This window comes from Thamnophis sirtalis, unplaced genomic scaffold, assembly GCF_051295495.1.
Source record: "Thamnophis sirtalis isolate CommonGarterSnake01/CBP01778 unplaced genomic scaffold, rThaSir2_p1.2 scaffold_6, whole genome shotgun sequence".
Lineage (NCBI taxonomy): Eukaryota > Metazoa > Chordata > Lepidosauria > Squamata > Natricidae > Thamnophis > Thamnophis sirtalis.
Genome location: NW_028261386.1, coordinates 32,668,736 through 32,687,077, shown reverse-complemented (window position 1 = coordinate 32,687,077; position 18,342 = coordinate 32,668,736). Strand labels below are relative to the sequence as shown.

Below are 18,342 nucleotides of genomic sequence, written 5' to 3'. Positions count from 1 at the left end.
AGCCAGCGGCGCCTCTGACTCCCCAGTTCTCCCGGTGAGACAGTCAGTGGAGGGGCACGTGGTTAAGTGGAAGCGGAGCCCGCTCGGAGGTTGGGGCTCTTTTGAGCGCGGGCCCTGCGCTCTGCTGTGTGCTCTGCCTGCTCAACAAAGGCTGGAGAGAATATGCAAAGCCCTAGCAGCCCCCAGGGCCGCTGTTGCCCGTCCCCTCCCTCTTCCCCAGTCAGCGAAGCAAAGAGTGACGGGGCTAGAAACATGTGGGTGTTCGGATATGGCTCTCTCATCTGGAAGGTGGATTTTCCTTACGAGGACAAGATGGTAGGATACATCACGGGCTACAGCAGGAGGTTCTGGCAAGGCAGCACGGATCACCGTGGAGTGCCGGGCAAGGTGAGCTGCGGTAGGCAGACGGAGCGGAGAAGCGGGGCTACCTCGTTACCCGCTCGGTGTCAGTGGGGCACTGAGAGATGCCAGGACTTAATCTCTCTTTTAGTTAGGGGGGAGAATTTGTTATCTTCCAAATGGGAGCTGGGTTGGAATCGAACTGGGCCTGAGAAGGAAAAGGTTTGGAGAGGTGGATCTGTGCGACTGACAAGAGCTGACCCGCCAGCCATCCTGTTGGCAGAGGAGCTTGGCAAGTGCCTGCATGCCCACTGGTCGGATTGATGTTTGTGTGCATAACTGCCGAGGCAGATCGCCCACGTTTGGAGTAAAATAAGCCAAGTGCCAATTTTGTACGGGTGGATCGATTCCAGAACCCAGGTGCAGTTTTCACACGCACAGCCCAGCTCTTATTATTGTTGGAATAATAGAGGAAAGGTGTCTTTGTCTCCCACAACTACTCTCTTTGCTTTTAACTTGTTAACTATATACACAGACAAACCTCGAATACTAATATAGTTGACAATGCAACTTGGGTACAATTGTTTTTTTTCCCTTGCCCTTTGGGGAAATGCAGACAAGACAGTGTATCTTGCAGGCAACAAGGAAAAGGACAAAGTTCCCAAGCTAGTTTTATTTTTTTAATATGGTTGCACTACACTTCAATGTTTGGGATATCTTCTATACATTTATTTATATTTGCCCAGATTCCTTCTGAGCACACTATGAAGAGAACTTCAATGGCAAGATTTGATTTTCTGCTAAAAATAAAAATACTGACCTTGCATATCATGTTTAAATCCAAACCCATGTATAATGCTGGCTGTATTCCAACATGCTATACCAAAACAAAGAAATCACATTATGGCTTAAAATGATGGCCTTGTTCGCACAACATACTAAGACATAACAGGATTTGTTTAGTTTTAGCTTAGCATGTATAGTTTAATCAGTTATATTCAGCATATTGTGCAATATGAACAGGTGTGATCATCTCCTGAGCAACATATACTTGTTGTTAAAGATCAAGAAAAGTATTGTCTCCCTTTAGAACTGTCTTAAGGTATTTGACATCAGCAAGTCTTTTAATGGCTGTATCCATTTTGTCTTTGAATGTAATTTGACAAAAAATTCAGACTATTTCATAACATAAACATGTAACAGATGCGCAGCTCAATCCTCCATGTTTTGTCTGAATAGGCTACATTAAGCCAAATGAGATTGTCTAGTAAATAAAATAAGATGAAGGAAGTTGTTTCAAATATTTAAAAAGACCAATTTCCACTTACTACATGTGGATTTTGATTGCAAAACAAGAACATAATGTGCTCTGTATAGTGAGATGAGCTGTGCATCCAGTATTTTAAAATCTTCTGAAATGGGAAGGTATAATCTTGGATTTTTAGCTTACTGTGCTGTGCAATTCATTCCTGTATGTAGAGGGTTTCTTTATATTTGGGGAAACAATTTACAACTTTCTGAAGTGATACTATAACGGAATGGCAGACCACAATTCTTCTAGAATTAGCAGTCAATCAGTGTTCCAAGATTTCCAGGGTAGAATGTGGGTTTGCATTTTATGTTCTCAGTGAATGTCCTTTTGTTTGATTAAGTGTTACTTTTTTCCATATTTCAATTGAGGGGCCTAAGGTGTTTCAATTTTTAACTTCATTTATCTATAGAGTTTACTAATCAACTGATAAATTCAGATTACATTTCATTTAAAATGAATATGTGAGCAACATTAAAACTAGTGAAAAATTAGTTAGAATTGGGTGGTCAATTAATTTAAATGTCATTGCATGATGAGATAATAATTTTGTCTCTACATCATTTATACTGCTTCAGTTTCCATTACTTTTTTTATATAAATGTATCAATAATATGAGCCCAAAGTTTGTTCACTAAAAACATCCTAGCTTGTAACCATTGCATCCTTACCAAGAAATAAGTGTCAATGAATTCAGTGGCATATTAGAATGGTCACAATTTCTGCACCCACTCTGATTTATGATTGTTGTTGAAACAATGTTAACTTCTGATTATATTAAATAATTGTAAGCAAATACAAAAGTAGCTGTTAATTTTCCATTTTTTTTACTTCTTTACCAGTCTGGAATTAATAAGAAAATTATGATTAAATGAACATCCTTCAGTATCTTTTTTGGATAGAATAAAATGAGGAAAAATCTAAGAACTGTAAGAACTAAGAATCAGTAAAGAACTGATTTGGTCTAGTAGGTAAGGCTCCAGGTTTGGTCTAGTAGATAAGGCTCCAGGCCTTACAGAAACCAGAAGACTGTGATTTCTAGTCCTACCTTGAACATGAAGGCTGATTAGGTGAATTTGGGCCAGGATACTGCACTTGCAAAAAGATGCTAGGAAGGAAAAAAAAGAGAAGAGAAAGTACATGAATCTTTTGGAGCTATCCATAATCCTACAACACTATGACTTACAATGTCCTCAGAGCTCATGTAAGCCCATTAATAAAACAAACATTTTATGTCATCATCAGAATGTTGCTCACAGTCCAGGTTTGTGTAAACATGTGCAAATTTGTAACCATAAGAAAAAGTGTTGCTGATGTTCATGAGACTAGAATGGCCTCCATCAATTCAGAGTCAGGTAGGGTACAATTGGAGAAAATGCAACATGACTATTACTCCCAAGACTGATCATCCAACGCAAAATTTCCCAAGAACAAAGCTTACAATTTTCTGGGAGATCACAAAGAGCCCAGAGAACAGCAAAGAATCAAGCTGTTCTTGCACTGAACTTGTACTGATATCAGTGTTCATGACTACCATAAGATACACTGAAGAAGAATGATCTGAATGGAAGATTATCAAAGAGGAACTTTGGAACTGGTTTCCAAAAAAACCCTCAATGCCACAGGTTTCAAGTTTGCCAAAGATGTTCCAGCAGGCTACTGGAACATGGTTCTGTGGACAGACTGAGATAAAAATAGGTCTTTGGATATTAATGAGAAATTTTATTTTTGAAGGAAGTAAAATATTGAATTCCAGTAAAAGTAACTCATTGTAAGAATAGTGATGGGAATTTTCATGGATTGGAACTGTTTTTCAGCCTTACAACTCTGGCAATTCATAATTAGGGAGGAAATAGTTAATTTTACTGTTGGGAGGAGTATTGCTGGGTATTTACAACAATTAGCCTAACTGAAAATCTATCTGACCTAAAACAAATTCATCTAAGACAACCCCAAACTATCAATGAAACAAAGCTGTTACGTAGAGGGAAAAGGGCCAAAATACTTGCAAATCAAAGTGCAGGATTGGTCAAAAAGTACATAAAGTGTTTGTTGAATCTAATCTAATAAATCTTAGATGGAGTTTAAAGCACATTGCAGCTCATAGTACTGCAGGAGTATAGATAGTTCTGAAATGTTTACAAACTGACTGTTGTAGTATAACCGAGACAAGGAGGTGTTGCCCAGTATCCATCCTTTCCCTATTTTTTATTGGTTTTATTTGTTATTTTATTCCTTCCGTTTTTAATACACATATTATTTCATAGTGGCTGCATCTGAACATTACATTGAAATAGAACCCTTAAGACAGAATTGATCCAGAATGCAGCGGCATGCAAAGATTTGGGCATCCCATGCAGTGTTGGAATTCAAAAAATTTTCCTACCGGTTTTATGGGTGTGGCTTGTGGGCATGGCATAGCTTGGTGGGCATGGCAGAGGAAGGATACTGTAAAATCTTCATTCCCACCCCACTCCAGGGGAAAGATACTGTAAAATCTCCATTCCCTCCCAATCAGCTGGGACCGAGGAGGCAGAGAATAGATGGGGGTGGAGCCAGTCAGAGTTGATATTTACCGGTTCTCCGAACTACTCAAAATTTCCGCTACCTGTTCTCCAGAACTGGTCAGAACCTGCTGAATACCACCTCTGATCCCATGGTTTGCCCATGGTACTCTGATGCTATGCAAGCTATACTATCTTCAATTTTCTTTTTGACTGCCATTCAAGTTTCTTATTATCGCCTTTAAATCCCTGAATGGCATGGGGGCAGATTATTTGTGGGACCACTTGAAGCTATTTGCCTTCTCCATCAGATTAGATAGAATGGGCTTGCTCCAGGTTCATTCCCTTAAATGTTGCCATCTAGCAGGATTAAAGTAATCTGCCTTCTTGGTAGTAGCTCCTGTCCTTTGGAACAACCTTCCCTCGGAGATCCAGAAAAGCCCATTGGTTTTCTGAAAAGCCTTGAAGACTTCATTTTTCCAACAAAGTTGGGATAGCATCTGGCTGGAACCTGATAAAGTTGTTGGTAGATATAAGGAGTGGTTTTTTTAGGGCCACTGCATGTTTTTACACTGGTTCTGGTTTTTTTGTGTTTGTAAACTGCCCACCATTATGTTGTATAGAATAATAGGCTATATAAATTTATAAAATAAATAAATAAGTCTGTATAGCATATGAGTAATATGTGGTACAGATAGTTCCCAGACTACCAGGGATAAATCATTCTGAAAGTTCTGCATTTGATTTGTATGGAGTTGTGCGTAAACCAGTACTTTTCACATGTTTCTGTCCTATTACAATCCAGAAACATGGAAATATGACTCTCAATCAAACTACTGAGTTATATCAGCAGAAGTGTGTTACTATTCATTTTTATATGCTACCCATAGGAATTAGATTGCCCAATAACCTTTTAGTTTGAATCAAAATTCTGGAGAGTTAAATTAAAGCAAGCAAGCAGCATGGACTAACAAGCTGCTTATTATTAAACAGAATTTTAAATAGCTGATTTCAAGCATCGCCAGGATGCAATGGATTTCACTCTTCTAAATAATTTGATATTATAAGAAAATTGGTTGTGTTGATCTAGATTTGTTAACGTGTGGAAAAAATTTAAATATATTTGGTCAAATTTTAAAATGTTTGTTTTTATGTAAGTGCTTAATCATTCCTGTTTAAGCATAAAAACAATTTTTTGGGAACCACAACTACTAATTTCCTCAAAATGAAGGATTTTAGTTATTAGTGCAGGTATCTGTATAGTTATAAAAATATGCTGTTCGTTACTAAAGCCCACTGATGTATACTTCTCCAACTTTCAGGGATTTTTCAGAAAACCATATTTTGAATTTGTAGCCCAAATAAAGACTGATAATAAGCTATGGTCTAGTTATTATTTGAAAATGCTTTTCAGAAAGCATTGCCTGCCATAGATTAATAACAATATCTATGAATTAAGATTAAAACAAGTAAAACCTTTCCTATTTTATATTTCATAAAAAATAAAAATATTTGAACAAAAATATTAAATTTTACAGTACTTTGAAACCCAGTGTGCCTCTCGCTATACAAGGATTATAGAGCTTATAAAATTCTAAATAGTATTTGTGGAGCAGAGGAAACAATGGAGTTCAGAAACATCCAGCAATCTGGGAGAATGGCATTGACAAGGCAAGGCTATGTTATTTACTGCTGTATATGCAGCAGATTTGTCAGTCATCAGAAATACTGACTGACTTCAACATAATGAGCCAATACTTAAAAATAATTGGCATTCTTCTAGGATTAGACAATATGCAACAACATTAATATTCAGTGGAGCTTATACCTTTCAGATAATATTGTTTGCTTTTTATGCAAATTCACCTCCAGTCTGAAATCCTTACAACAAATTTTGAAAATTTATTTAAAAGTATATGCTTCTTATAATATTTCAGCATAAGTTTAGAACATCCATACTAAATTAATAAAAAAGTATTTAATACTTTTGCATTTTTGCATTTTTCTTTTCATCTGTATGCCTAAGAAAGCTATAAAGATTAAGGTTTTTCTTATACAAATTAGTACTAAGGTGGAATATACTACAGAAATTAGAAAGTCGACCTACAACATTTAGATTAATCATCTAAATATCTTCATGATTGGATAAAACAGTACCTATGTACTTCTGAATATTTATTGAAAAAGTAACTTAATTTAGTTATCGGTTAATGTCTACATTATAAACAATTCTGTCTTTTTAAAAGAGTTCAGAGAAATAGTAATCACAAATCAACTTGAATACAGATTCCTATATTGTTGACATGAATTCAGACTAAGAGGTAACACTTTAGCTTAGGCCTTTCAAAAAGTTTTTAACTAAGATAACACAATGCCAATTTTCCCACATCTGTTATTTTAAAGGAACTATAGGAAAGCCCCATATGAAAGCAGATATTGCCCCTGTGACTTGGGTGCTATAGAAACCACAGCCCATGTTTTTTTGTATTGTCAGTTCTACACAGAAATTCATCACCAGTGGATTACCCCTTTTTACATACATTTCCAAGGCACTCTAATATTTTCATTTGTATTATCTATTAAACAATTAAATTTATTTCTGTAACCATAGAAATTTTTTGCTACACTATGTATAAGCTTTGCCTATAAATGGTTGCCAACAGTTATTGAAGTTAAGGGATTATTTTGCTTTATTTTATAGAATGTTTTTATTAGTAAATGGCCAATATAAAGTTTCTATCTGTCAGTACCAATTTCCTAGCTATAGATACCAGATGGCCTCATCTTAACAGAGTTAGATAACTGAGCACAAAGATCCCATTTGTGGTAGAGAGGACACTTCATTCTTATACCTGTACAAATGTGGTAATTCTTATGAGTGCACACATGAATACATTTCTGAGGCCGAATCTTATTTTTCAAATTTATTAAACAAACTTACAAGACAACTAAACTCACATCTAGGTGACTCCAAGAGACTTACAACATTAAAAAACACAAATATAAAAATACATAACCCCCTCCCCTCCCATGACAGCAGAACACAATCAAATTAACCACGATTGATCAGGTGAGCCTGAGGATGGAGTCAAACACATAATCTATTTGGAATGTCTACACGCCCATAAGAGACCTTGAAGTCTGTTAACTCTTACATGGAGCCGATTCACCTTGACCGTTAATAGATCAAATTCTTAGGTATAGGTAGCATAAAATGAACTTGTAGCATTTTGAACTCTAGCCTGGTTCCCAATTTCTTGGACCTGACATCTTCAGCTTCATTTGGGGTCTCCAGACCCATTGCCTTTTGGAAAAGCAACAGGATAGATGGCCAGCCATACCTCAACAGCAAAGGTATTCCATAGAGAAGTGATTACCACTGAGAACATCTTTTTCATGGTCCCACCAGATCTACGTTCCCAACTGATGAGACCCATAACATATCCTGTCTTCCTGCCTTGGTAGGCTAGGTGGATGTAATAAAGGAGAGGTGGTCCTTCAAAAAACTCTAAGTCACATAATACTTTAAAAGTGATAACCAGCACCCTGAATTGTATCTAGGAGCATATTGGCAGCCATTGCAACTCATACAAGAGAGATGACACATGCAGAGCTTTGGGCTTGCATAAAACTGTTCAGGCTACTGCATTCTGAACCAAATGAAGCCCCTGGATACTGTACTATGTAAACCCCATTACAACAGTTCAGATGGGTGATAACCAAGGTATGGGTGACTATAAGAAGGGCATCTTGGGCACAGTTGTGCAGAGACTGCCATCAGCTCCTCAAGCAAGAGTCACGAGTCCAGAAGAACTCCCAGATTATATAATGGGTCAGTATGGGGCAGTGCAACCCCATCCACAACCAACGATGGCAATTCTTCAAGAGCCAAAGAGCCCCTAAGCCAGTGCCAGTCTATCTTGTCAGGATTTAGATTTAGCCTGTTGCTCCCTATCCAGACCTCAACAGTCTCCAAGCAAATCTCATCACCCATATGACTTTATTGATTATTACAAGTACACAATGGAGACAATCCTAGTAGTTATGGGCTAAGGGGCAAAATTAAGATTTTGAAAGCATAGTGGTAGGTGGATTCAGAACATAGCTGTCATAGTACTGTATACATAGCCAATCTCACAACACTCATTTCCCAGTCAGATATATGTGTGACTCAAAGACTACATGATTCTAGAGCAGTGGGTCTCAACCTTCCTAATGCCGCGACCCTTTAATACAGTATCTCATGTTGTGGTGACCCCCAACCATAAAATTATTTTTTGTTTTCCGTATTTTTTAGAAAATATGTATTTTCCGATGGTCTTAGGCGACCCCTGTGAAAGAGTCGTTCGACCCCCAAAGGGGTCCCGACCCACAGGTTGAGAATCACTGTTCTAGAGCCTTGTGCTTTGTAGCATGTCAGCTTCCTGCTTTTACTATCACGACCATCATTTTCATCTTTAAAAAAAAATAACCTCAGATAAAATAGAGAATCTAGCAAGTACATGGGGACAAATTTGTGAATAGAAAAACTTTTAACTGGTAAAAAATGCAGCTTTTTATTTATTTTTATTAAAATTTTATTTATTTATGTCCAACATGTATTATTTTTATAAATAACTTAATGAAGCAAATATACTTAATACTCGTTTATCCTCCTATTTTCCCTACAATAACCCTGTGAGGTGGATTGGGCTGAGAGAGAGTGACTGGCCCAAAATTATCCAGCTACCTTTCATACCTAAAACAGGACTATAAGTCTTGGTTTTTAGCCTGGTACCTTAACCAACTAGGACAACTGGCTCATCATCATACAACATCTATATTATAGAAGCTACAACAGTTGCCAGTTTATTTCTGGATGCAATTCATTATGCTGTAAGAATTATTAATTATTACATTAATAATTAATTATTGCAATTATAACAAGAGTTAAAGATGAGAGACCTTGATATCTATGAAATCATTTCTACTTGGGAGCTCCAAGTAGAATCTGCCTCTACAAGGCAAATAAAAGAAGCACAGTTAGAATATTCATACATCCTCAAAAATGTCTATAGAAGGGACTTCAAAAAAAACCATTCTCTCCTGGATCTCTCCATTTATAGAAGTACCTGTCTTCTAAAATAAGATAAGCATCTTGATATTTCAAAGTCTCTGAAAATATTTAACAGGCATTTAAGGGCTAAAGAACCAATGATAAATGTGCCTGAGAAACATATGGGCACTGCTTATTGGTTTGTTATTACTACTGAGGTGAATTATTTTGCTTGGTTAAACCAGCCTAAAAGCACATGAAACACTTGTACATAAATAAAATGATTACAAATGGATTTATGTTATTATCTGCAGTCTTATCAAATATAAGCTCCTCAGCCAGCAAATATACCTTCACTATGACAGAATTCGAATACTTTTAAAATTATATTTCATTTATATAATGATCTGTGGTTTGGATTTTTGTTTTAAAAAAAAACTTCACTTTTGTACCAGCTCTGATAAATTTTTACTGATTTTTTGCTTGTTTTGTTTTTAATTTTAGCCTGGAAGAGTTGTGACACTTATTGAAGATCCTGAGGTAAAGTAGTTGCATTTTTACATATTCTATAAATACGTTTTGTCCTCAATAGTAGCATGTAGCATCTGCCTTCCTAATTCTGATAGAAAACTAGAATTTTAACCTGTAATCTTATACACATCAATTGAGATATAAATTCAGACACAATGTAAATTAATACAAAGTAAATATGAGATACATTGCAGCCTGAAAAATAAGCTGTCAGACAGTGCTGATATACATCCTGTGCCAAATTCACCCTCTTAATGGCATTTTCTTGCTGTTGTATATATGTTCAGTATTTGTGTTGGACTCTATCATAGGTGAGCAAGAAGTAATATCGAGTTGAATGGTAAAGCAGCTATTTATACTTTTTGAATAGCAAAGAAATTAGTGTCCTGCCCCATATAAACTCAACTTGATTTAAAATATATTTGGTCAGTATTATTCTAAAATAAAATGTTAATAAGGAAATATAGAAAAAAATCTAAACATTAAGATTATCTGTTCTCTGAAATGCTGGCTCTTTAGAGCATATTCCATTATATTTCTTCAAGAAAAACCTTTAAACTCACAGTTCTGGTGTGTCCTCAATATACTTTTTGCAAATGTAATGTATCTTGTACTTGAATGATTTCCTTGATTTTTTAAAATTTACCTTCCCAGAATAATTAACATTATATTTTAACATGTTGCTGAAAACTGCTAACTCTGATTACAATGTTCATATTTTAAAACTTTTTACATTATTTTTAGAAAATAATGTTTTGTTTATAGTACAAAGAAAATAAACAACTGCTCCCTTTCTATGTTCTGCTGTTAAATACTGCAACACTGATGCTTAAAACTACAGTTTTACACAGCTAGGTACCAGTAAACCTACTTATTTAAAGCAAATTTGCTTAGGATCAGAAATTAAAAATGTGACCCATGAAAATCTCACTTCCATCCTCAAATCAGCTGCAAACTCACAGGTGAATTAAATTTTCAACTTTGTGTTCTCAAACCTGACAAGCAAAAGTAAAAACTTACAGGGTGTTGCAAAATTATTGCAATATTACTGAAAATACATGTGAAATGTTTTGTAAAGTAAAAACTGAACTGAAATAAAATAAGCTGAGTTTGTATTACTATTATAAATCTTTATTTCTTCTACATTAGGAGTGTTTACACCAAGGACCACTCTTGACTTCTAGATGGTATGCTAGATGGGACCCTGTAAAAAAAATTAAGTGAAACCAAGATTAAAAAGTGGCTAAGACAAAAATAAAAATCATTTTGCCATAGTTTAGTTGAGATATTATATACATTACATTAAAATATGCACCATTTATTTATGATGCACTGAGCAGTTTCTCTTAAAAATGCAATTGGAGGCAGGTTTTAGAGGGATATGGTCACTGCCTACAGCCCTGAAGCCTCAATTCCGTATATCTTTTCTAAGTAGCATCAGTAATTACACCCCCAGTATTTAAATTTTCTTGAGAATAAATTAAATGTCATGAAAACAAGGAGGTTTGTACACCACTAGTTGTCCTGTAATGCTGCCTAATTTAGATCAGAGTAATGGCAGCTACAGATTTCAACCTTTTGTACTTGACAAGATCAGCAAAATGCAACACAGTGTCTGTCACTGTGAATTCTTCTGTACTTTTCTGGTAAGTTTTTTCATACTGCTGTGCAGTTAGATCCTATTATGTTAGCAGACAGCTTCCTCTATAAGCAAAGAATAGTTTAGCTTGGTTTTTTTTCTCTTTCTTTCCCCAGCATTTGTATTGCAAAACAAACTCCAATCATTGCAAACTAGTTATTTCAAATCAATATCCTGCAGTCATCCTAATAGTGCAGTATTAAAATAACTAGAAATGAGCAATATTTTTAGCTTATCTCTATCAATCTATCTTGCTAAATTAACAGTACTTGTTAGATGAAGTACCTGTACTTCGGAGAGTAGAAAGAGTTCTGAACCGTAGTAAAACCCTGGAAGAAAACATAGGAAGGGAAGAGAGCCAGTGGAGAATTGGAAACATGGGTTTGAGAATTTGTAATTCCCTCATTAATATCCTGTTTTCTACTTTTTCATTAAATAAGTTATGTGCATGCATTACTGACAATAATGGTTTGGAAGAGTGACTTCTGCAACTCTTTGATAGAGTCTGATCTTAGTATGCTTTATTTTTCTGGTTGTATTCTTCTCCAGGGTTGTGTGTGGGGTGTTGCATACAAGCTGCCAATAGGACAAGAAGTTGAAGTAAAAGCCTATCTTGATTTTCGAGAGAAGGGTGGATATAGGACTACAACTATTGTCTTCTATCCCAAAGATCCTGCAGTGGAACCTTTTAATGTGCTATTATATATTGGAACCTGTGAAAACCCTAACTACCTCGGACCTGCACCTCTAGAAGAAATTGCCGAACAGATTTTTAATGCAGTTGGTCCTAGTGGAAGAAATACAGAATACCTATTTGAACTTTGCAATTCCCTCAGGGATCTTGTACCAGAAGATGTGGATGAACATGTTTTTAATTTAGAGAAACTGGTAAAGAAACTATTGGAACAAGAGCAAAACAAACCTGTATAACAGTCGCTTTGCAAACAGTTTCTTCACTATCAGACTAAGTTTATTCTGTTTATATTGTTTATATAATTTGGAAATTAGCCATCAAAATTTTAAAAAAAAAATTTCATATTTCATTGAGGCATCACTGTCCTTGAGCAACAGAGATTTTTAAAATGATATTTAAATTTAAGAAGGAACTTTGAATTTCCATAAAGTTTTAAGAATGCTTTTCTGTTCATTTCTCAAATTGGAATAACTTAGGCCTGATTTAAGTTGAAGGGAAACTTTCTTAACTTTAAATTATTAGATTTTGTTTTCCTTTCTAAAAAAAAGTTTTGAACTAGATTCTTCACTTAGGTATGGATGCAGTCCTATGCACAAAAGGAAGTCCTTTCAACAAAGAAAGAAATGCATAGGATTGAGTGATGTGTGTTGACATAAATGTCAGTATATTCCTTCAAAAATGTTCCCAATGGGATTTGTGGATTACAGCACTGAGAGAAAAATTCTTTGTACACTTGTTTAGGATTGAGTCCAACATGGTACAAAGTAAATATGTGTAGGACTACATTGTAAATGGCAATTATATCTATATGAAGGGCCTGGATTATTTGTACAACTGTTTGAAATGTATTGCTTATTATATATTATTTATCATTTAGTTTCACTTGCCCAAATTCAATAATTTATATATAACATTTGCTTAGTGATAAGAGGATCAAATAGTTACAAATGAAAGGAAACAGCACTTTGCATTCATGGTTTCAATATCTTCAGAGATGATGTATACTGGTACCATAAGACTTTCTCTCATTTTTGGAAAATAATTGTAATCAGGGAAACAACTTGAATCTAGAGTAAAAAGTATGTAACAAAACTCCTATCCATAATCATTGGGCATTTTTAGAGATAGTCAAATTTGCCCTTATCCTAGTAATTAGAACTCCATTAATGAAAATTCACAATAACCCTTTGTTCAACCTTTACTATGCCAACATGAAGTGGTCACCAATACCTAATATTATAGTTTCACAACTTCTTGCTTCTAAACACACAATAACACATTGAGGTACAAGAACATTTCTTCTTCGATTTTTGTTTTTTTCTATGCATTTGTAAAGCTTTCATTATGAAGACTGCACTTCTCTTTGTACACTCTTAATTGGAAAAATTTGGAAGTATATGGATTATCCAGCCCATTTGAAAAGCAGAGAATCAGCATTTGCAATACAAAAGCACATTTTTGACACTATTCTATACTAATTCCTTTTTGCCTCATACAGAAGAATAGGATTATTGTTTCTATAAGGACTGGCAGAGATCTAGCAAGCATCTAAAGGAATAAGCTCCCTTGAAAGCCAAAGTTCCTCAGAAAATATTGGCACATAAATTGCAGCATAGGTTTTGAATGGAAATTTTTCGCTGCAAATGTCCAAGTCTAGTTATTATCATTAGCATAGTTCTAGTTGTACCTGGATAACTTAGTATAATTAATTTAATTATATTTTCTACTAACAAAATTTGGAAATGCTTGCTAGAATATTTTACTGCAATGATAAACATGTCAGTAAACAAAAGAAAATACATAAGCTCCAGTCTATTTCCAATCTCTTAAAGACATAAAAATATTATAACTCCTCCCATAGACTAGGATTTAAAAAAAAAAAAACACTATGGAATGCCTCTTTCATGGCTATAGCTGGCCAGTAAATACCCTTTAAAAATTCTAATTGTGTATCTCTCTCCCATAGTGCTTTGAACTTGATGTTTATTGAAGATTGTATTACATATATCTAGGCAATCTGTCACAATATTTTTGAAACCACGTCAAAGTATTTATTTGAGAGTCTAAATTAAAATTTACACCAGGTAAGCATAAGCTGTTGATTTAGTTTAAATCTAATCAGCCAATTTTATTTGCGTCCAGAAGGCCCATAAGCAACTTACAAACACAATATAAATTTAAATATTTTACTTACTAAACTGTTTTATCCAATGTCAAATTTAGATTATGTTTGTAAGTAGCTTTTGGGTCTTTTGGCTGTAAATAAAATTGATTGATTTAGTTAAATGTACCTCTTTTTTCAGGACTCTGTACTTATCAAGGGTAAGTTGCACAGTAAATTGCCGGGACTTCTAAATCTTCTCAACTTCCACTAAAATGGTTATCTGCTGCGTTAACTTGATGATGATATCATAACAACAAAAAACGTTTCCGTCCCAACTATGCATGTACATCTCACAGTTTCAGTTCTTTTCTTTAAACTTTCAACAAAAGCATAAACTGGTTCTATGTTTCTGTCATTTTCATAATGAAACTTGTATGATTTTGCATTAGTAATACAACAATTATGATTTAAGCCCATACAGTGTTTTTCTTCCTCTGTTTAACAAAAACTCGCAAATGTTATGCTGTGTTGTTTGTGTTTTTGAAGGCACTTTTATTCAACAAAGTGTGATAACTAAGTCTGAATCTGAAGGGTATAGTTTTAATAAGGAGTTAATCAAGAGATTACACAATGAAAAGGAATTCTGATACAAATTATAAACTGATCTGGTATTTCCAGATCGTAGTAAAATAAATCATATTTAGGTTAAATATGATTAATTCTTATTACATCATTATAAAAACATCTATATAGAAATATGGCTTAGCTACCATAAAAAAAATTTCACTGATTTTTAATTCAATTTTAATTCAATTACATTAAGCAAAGCAGAGCTCAGCAACCAGCAAATGTGAATACTGTATAATCAAAGAAATGTTCAACTTTCATTTCCCAAGTAGAAACTCATGCTGCGTATCAAGTACTCTCTTAAAAAATTAAATGGAATTTTAATAAGTTTGTAATCCATAAATTGCTGCTCTGAAAATATATATATACAATTCCATTGGGCATTCTGAAAATCTTTGGATCCCAGCCATCAACACTAGAGATGCAGTACAGTAGTATAAATATGCAAAAAGTTATAGGTGAAATGTGGTGACTTTTAAGCTTGAAATTAGAAGTACACTGAAAAGCCAGAACCACTCTTAGAAACCTGCTTCAGCATCAGAGGGTGGCTTGTTTTACTAGAAGATAAATGCACATACATATTTTAATGAGTTACAGGTATCCTTCAACTTGTGAAGATTCAGTGACCATTCAAAATTACAATGGCGCTGAATAAAGGGACTTATGACCTATAGCCAAACCTATGGCCACTGCAGTGCCCCCCCCTCCCCGTGGTCATGACATCACACTTCAGGCATCCATACAATCAACATCAGGGATGCTGCAATTGTCCCTACTGATCTATCTTCCTCCCATTCACCCCACTGTTTCCCATGAGCCTGCTTCCCATCTTGCTGGATCCCATACCCCACCATGCACTTACCTATATCAAAGATTCCCTTTCCTGAAGAAAAATAGCTAATGCATCATGCAGTCTTCCTATATAAAACTGGCTTGGAATCATCTTGGAAATGTGCCATTTTGGGAGTGGCCATAATTTTCAGATCTCAAGAAGTATGGCCACTTCTAAAATGGCACCAGTTTCCGGTATGGTACCAGGCAACTTCTGTATAGGTGAATATAGTGGTGAATTGCTGCTTCTCTTTCTGAAAGACAATTTCTGGAAGTTGTCATTTGGAAAGAGAATCAGTTGATGTGACACACACCAATCTCGTAGATTGATGCTTGCCTACAGAATGACACAAAGCGGCCTCTGCAAGAAGGCTGCATGGTTGCATTAGGGTTGGGCACTCTCTTGGAATGGTAAACTGGAAAAGATAAGTGGAGTGAGGCAGGAGAGGATACGCAAGAGTGTGGGACCCAGGGGAGCAGGAAGCTGTGGAAGGAGTGCCTCAAGAAGTGGGGGAGGCCTGATGCAGGCGATATGTGAGCTGGGGAGGTACACTGCACTACAGTCCTGCATTAGGCGTCCCCCACCAGCTATGGCATTGTGTGTTCCAATTAACAATTACCATGGGGAAAGCAGATATTCTGGTCATAAGCAAGGTGAGCACATGGACACCTCACTAATAACTTCAGTAACAAATATAATTCCAAGTTTGAGAACTACTTGTATATATTTACAAGAGTATAATTTCTGTTCTAATAGCAGATTGTGAGGAGGAACTAAGAGGTTCTTGATGAGGGTGAAAGATGAGAGTGCAAAAAATGGTTTGAAACTCAACATTAAAAAAAGATCATGGCATCTGGTCTCATCACTTCCTGGCAGATAGAAGAAATGGAAGCAGTGAGAAATTTTATTTTCTTGGGCTCTAACATCACTGCAGACGGTGACTATAACCATGAAATTAAAAGACTCTTGCTCTTTGGGAGGAAAGTTGTGGCAAAGCTAGGCAGCATATTAAAAAGCAGAGACATCACCTTGCCAACAAAAGCCTGTATATGGTTTTCTCAGTAGTAATGTATGACTATGAGAGTTGGACCATAAGGAAGGCTGAGCGCTGAAGAATCGATGGTTTTGAATTGTGGTGTTGGAGGAGACTCTTGATTTTCCTCTAGACTGCAAGGAGATCAACTCTTTGGAAGGACAGATACTGAAACTGAAGTTCAAATACTTTTGCCACTTAAGGAGAAGAGAGGATTCATTGGACCCTGATGTTGGGAAAGATTGAAGGCAAAAGGAGAAGGGGACAGCAGAGGATGAGATGAATAGAATGAATAGTGTAGCAATGAACATGAATTTGAGTAAACTCTAGTAGTAGAGGACAGGGGAACTTGGCGTGCTATGGTCCATGGGATTGTGAAAGGTCTGAGACAATTTAGCGACTCAACAACAAAAATAATTTCTGTGGGGAAAAAAGATTGTAGCATGGAGAACAATTGTACATACCATATAAAGTATCTGCAATATTTCTGAGGGAGAAATCCTAATTAGAAGCAAAAAGGCATTTGTTAGATGTCTTTACAACTGTGTGTTTGATGTCATAAAAATATTCCAAGGAGTGATATTTTCCCTTTTTATACAGTACACTGCAATATGAGCTGCTGTATTATATATTGTTATGTGCACCTAACAAGGTTCCATAAATAATCACCACCATACCAGAGAAGTACAAAATGTTTCATTTCAACTTTAAACCAATTTTGACATCATTGAGAAAATATAATTATAAAATGTATCTGCCACGTTACCACAACTTAATGAAAACAATGTTCTTAATAAGGACTAGTTTGTTAAAGACATACTGAAATATAAATAACTAGCATTCTGTCAAAAGGGTCCAATAATGTAATTATTATTTTAAGATTACAGTAGTTCAAACTTGATTGTTATAAAATAATAGTTTTCAATGCTTGTATGAAGATGCCATCAAAAAATTAATTCCAGATAACTGTCAAAGCAAAGTAAATAATATCATTAAGTGCAATATTTTTGAATGAGATTATGTACCAATTAAATCCTGAATTATTTAAAAAGTGCATGCATTGTTAACATATTTGTTACAATTATAAACTACCAAGTGAAAAGCAACCATATTGGGCATATTTCCAGATTAGTTGAGTAGCATCTGTTGAATTAAATATGGATAAACATTAATATCCAACATTCGGTATTTTTATATGAGTTGCAGTAGTTGTTGCTACTATTGTACTATTTTTTTCTTATAAATACATGTAATATGTAAATGAGAGTATGCAGATTAGGAGAAAATGTATTTCCTTCTTTAATTTTACTGCATAAAAAGATTAATAAAATGTCTTGCTAGAATTAGTGTGGAATGTCATTAGAGTAACAGGTCTAACAGCCATAGTTCCTTGTTTGACCTTATTAGTTCAAAGATGTCTGGGGAGTGTGACTCCTCCATAGCTGTGCCAATTAATAATTATAAATTCAGAGAGTACCAAGTTATGGAAAATCAGTATGCATTTCTTCTCTCATAATTACTAGCTTTGATACATACATAGTCTAAATTAACAGCAATTTCTAATGCCAAGGGCAGACAAAGCCCTGGTAATAGTTTCAATTAACAGAGAAGAGCTTTCTCATGTTATTATATTTTCTTAATCAAGCAGGTACGGATGGAGATTCTCAGACATCCAGGTCACGGTTGTCCCAAGAT

General features: G+C 35.3%; 2 protein-coding genes across 3 annotated transcripts in view; one reads left to right on the top strand and one right to left on the bottom strand.

Annotated features, from left to right (window-relative positions):
- ASB3 (ankyrin repeat and SOCS box containing 3) overlaps positions 1 to 18,342 on the bottom strand; it is a 72,602-nt gene that overhangs the window by 52,031 nt on the left and 2,229 nt on the right. The window contains exon 1 of one of the 2 annotated variants that reach the window (XM_087717538.1): positions 2,697 to 2,752. The exons of the other annotated variant lie outside the window; for it this stretch is intronic. The gene's annotated coding sequence lies outside the window, so the exon portion shown is untranslated. Of the gene's footprint in view, positions 1 to 2,696; positions 2,753 to 18,342 lie in introns of those variants that run through there. 2 annotated transcript variants of the gene reach the window in all.
- On the top strand, positions 20 to 14,627 carry CHAC2 (ChaC glutathione specific gamma-glutamylcyclotransferase 2). Its single transcript, XM_014058368.2, has 3 exons — positions 20 to 387; positions 9,692 to 9,727; positions 11,907 to 14,627. Exons 1-3 carry the CDS (start codon positions 163 to 165, stop codon positions 12,285 to 12,287), a joined length of 642 nt encoding a protein of 213 aa, XP_013913843.1. The 5' UTR covers positions 20 to 162; the 3' UTR covers positions 12,288 to 14,627.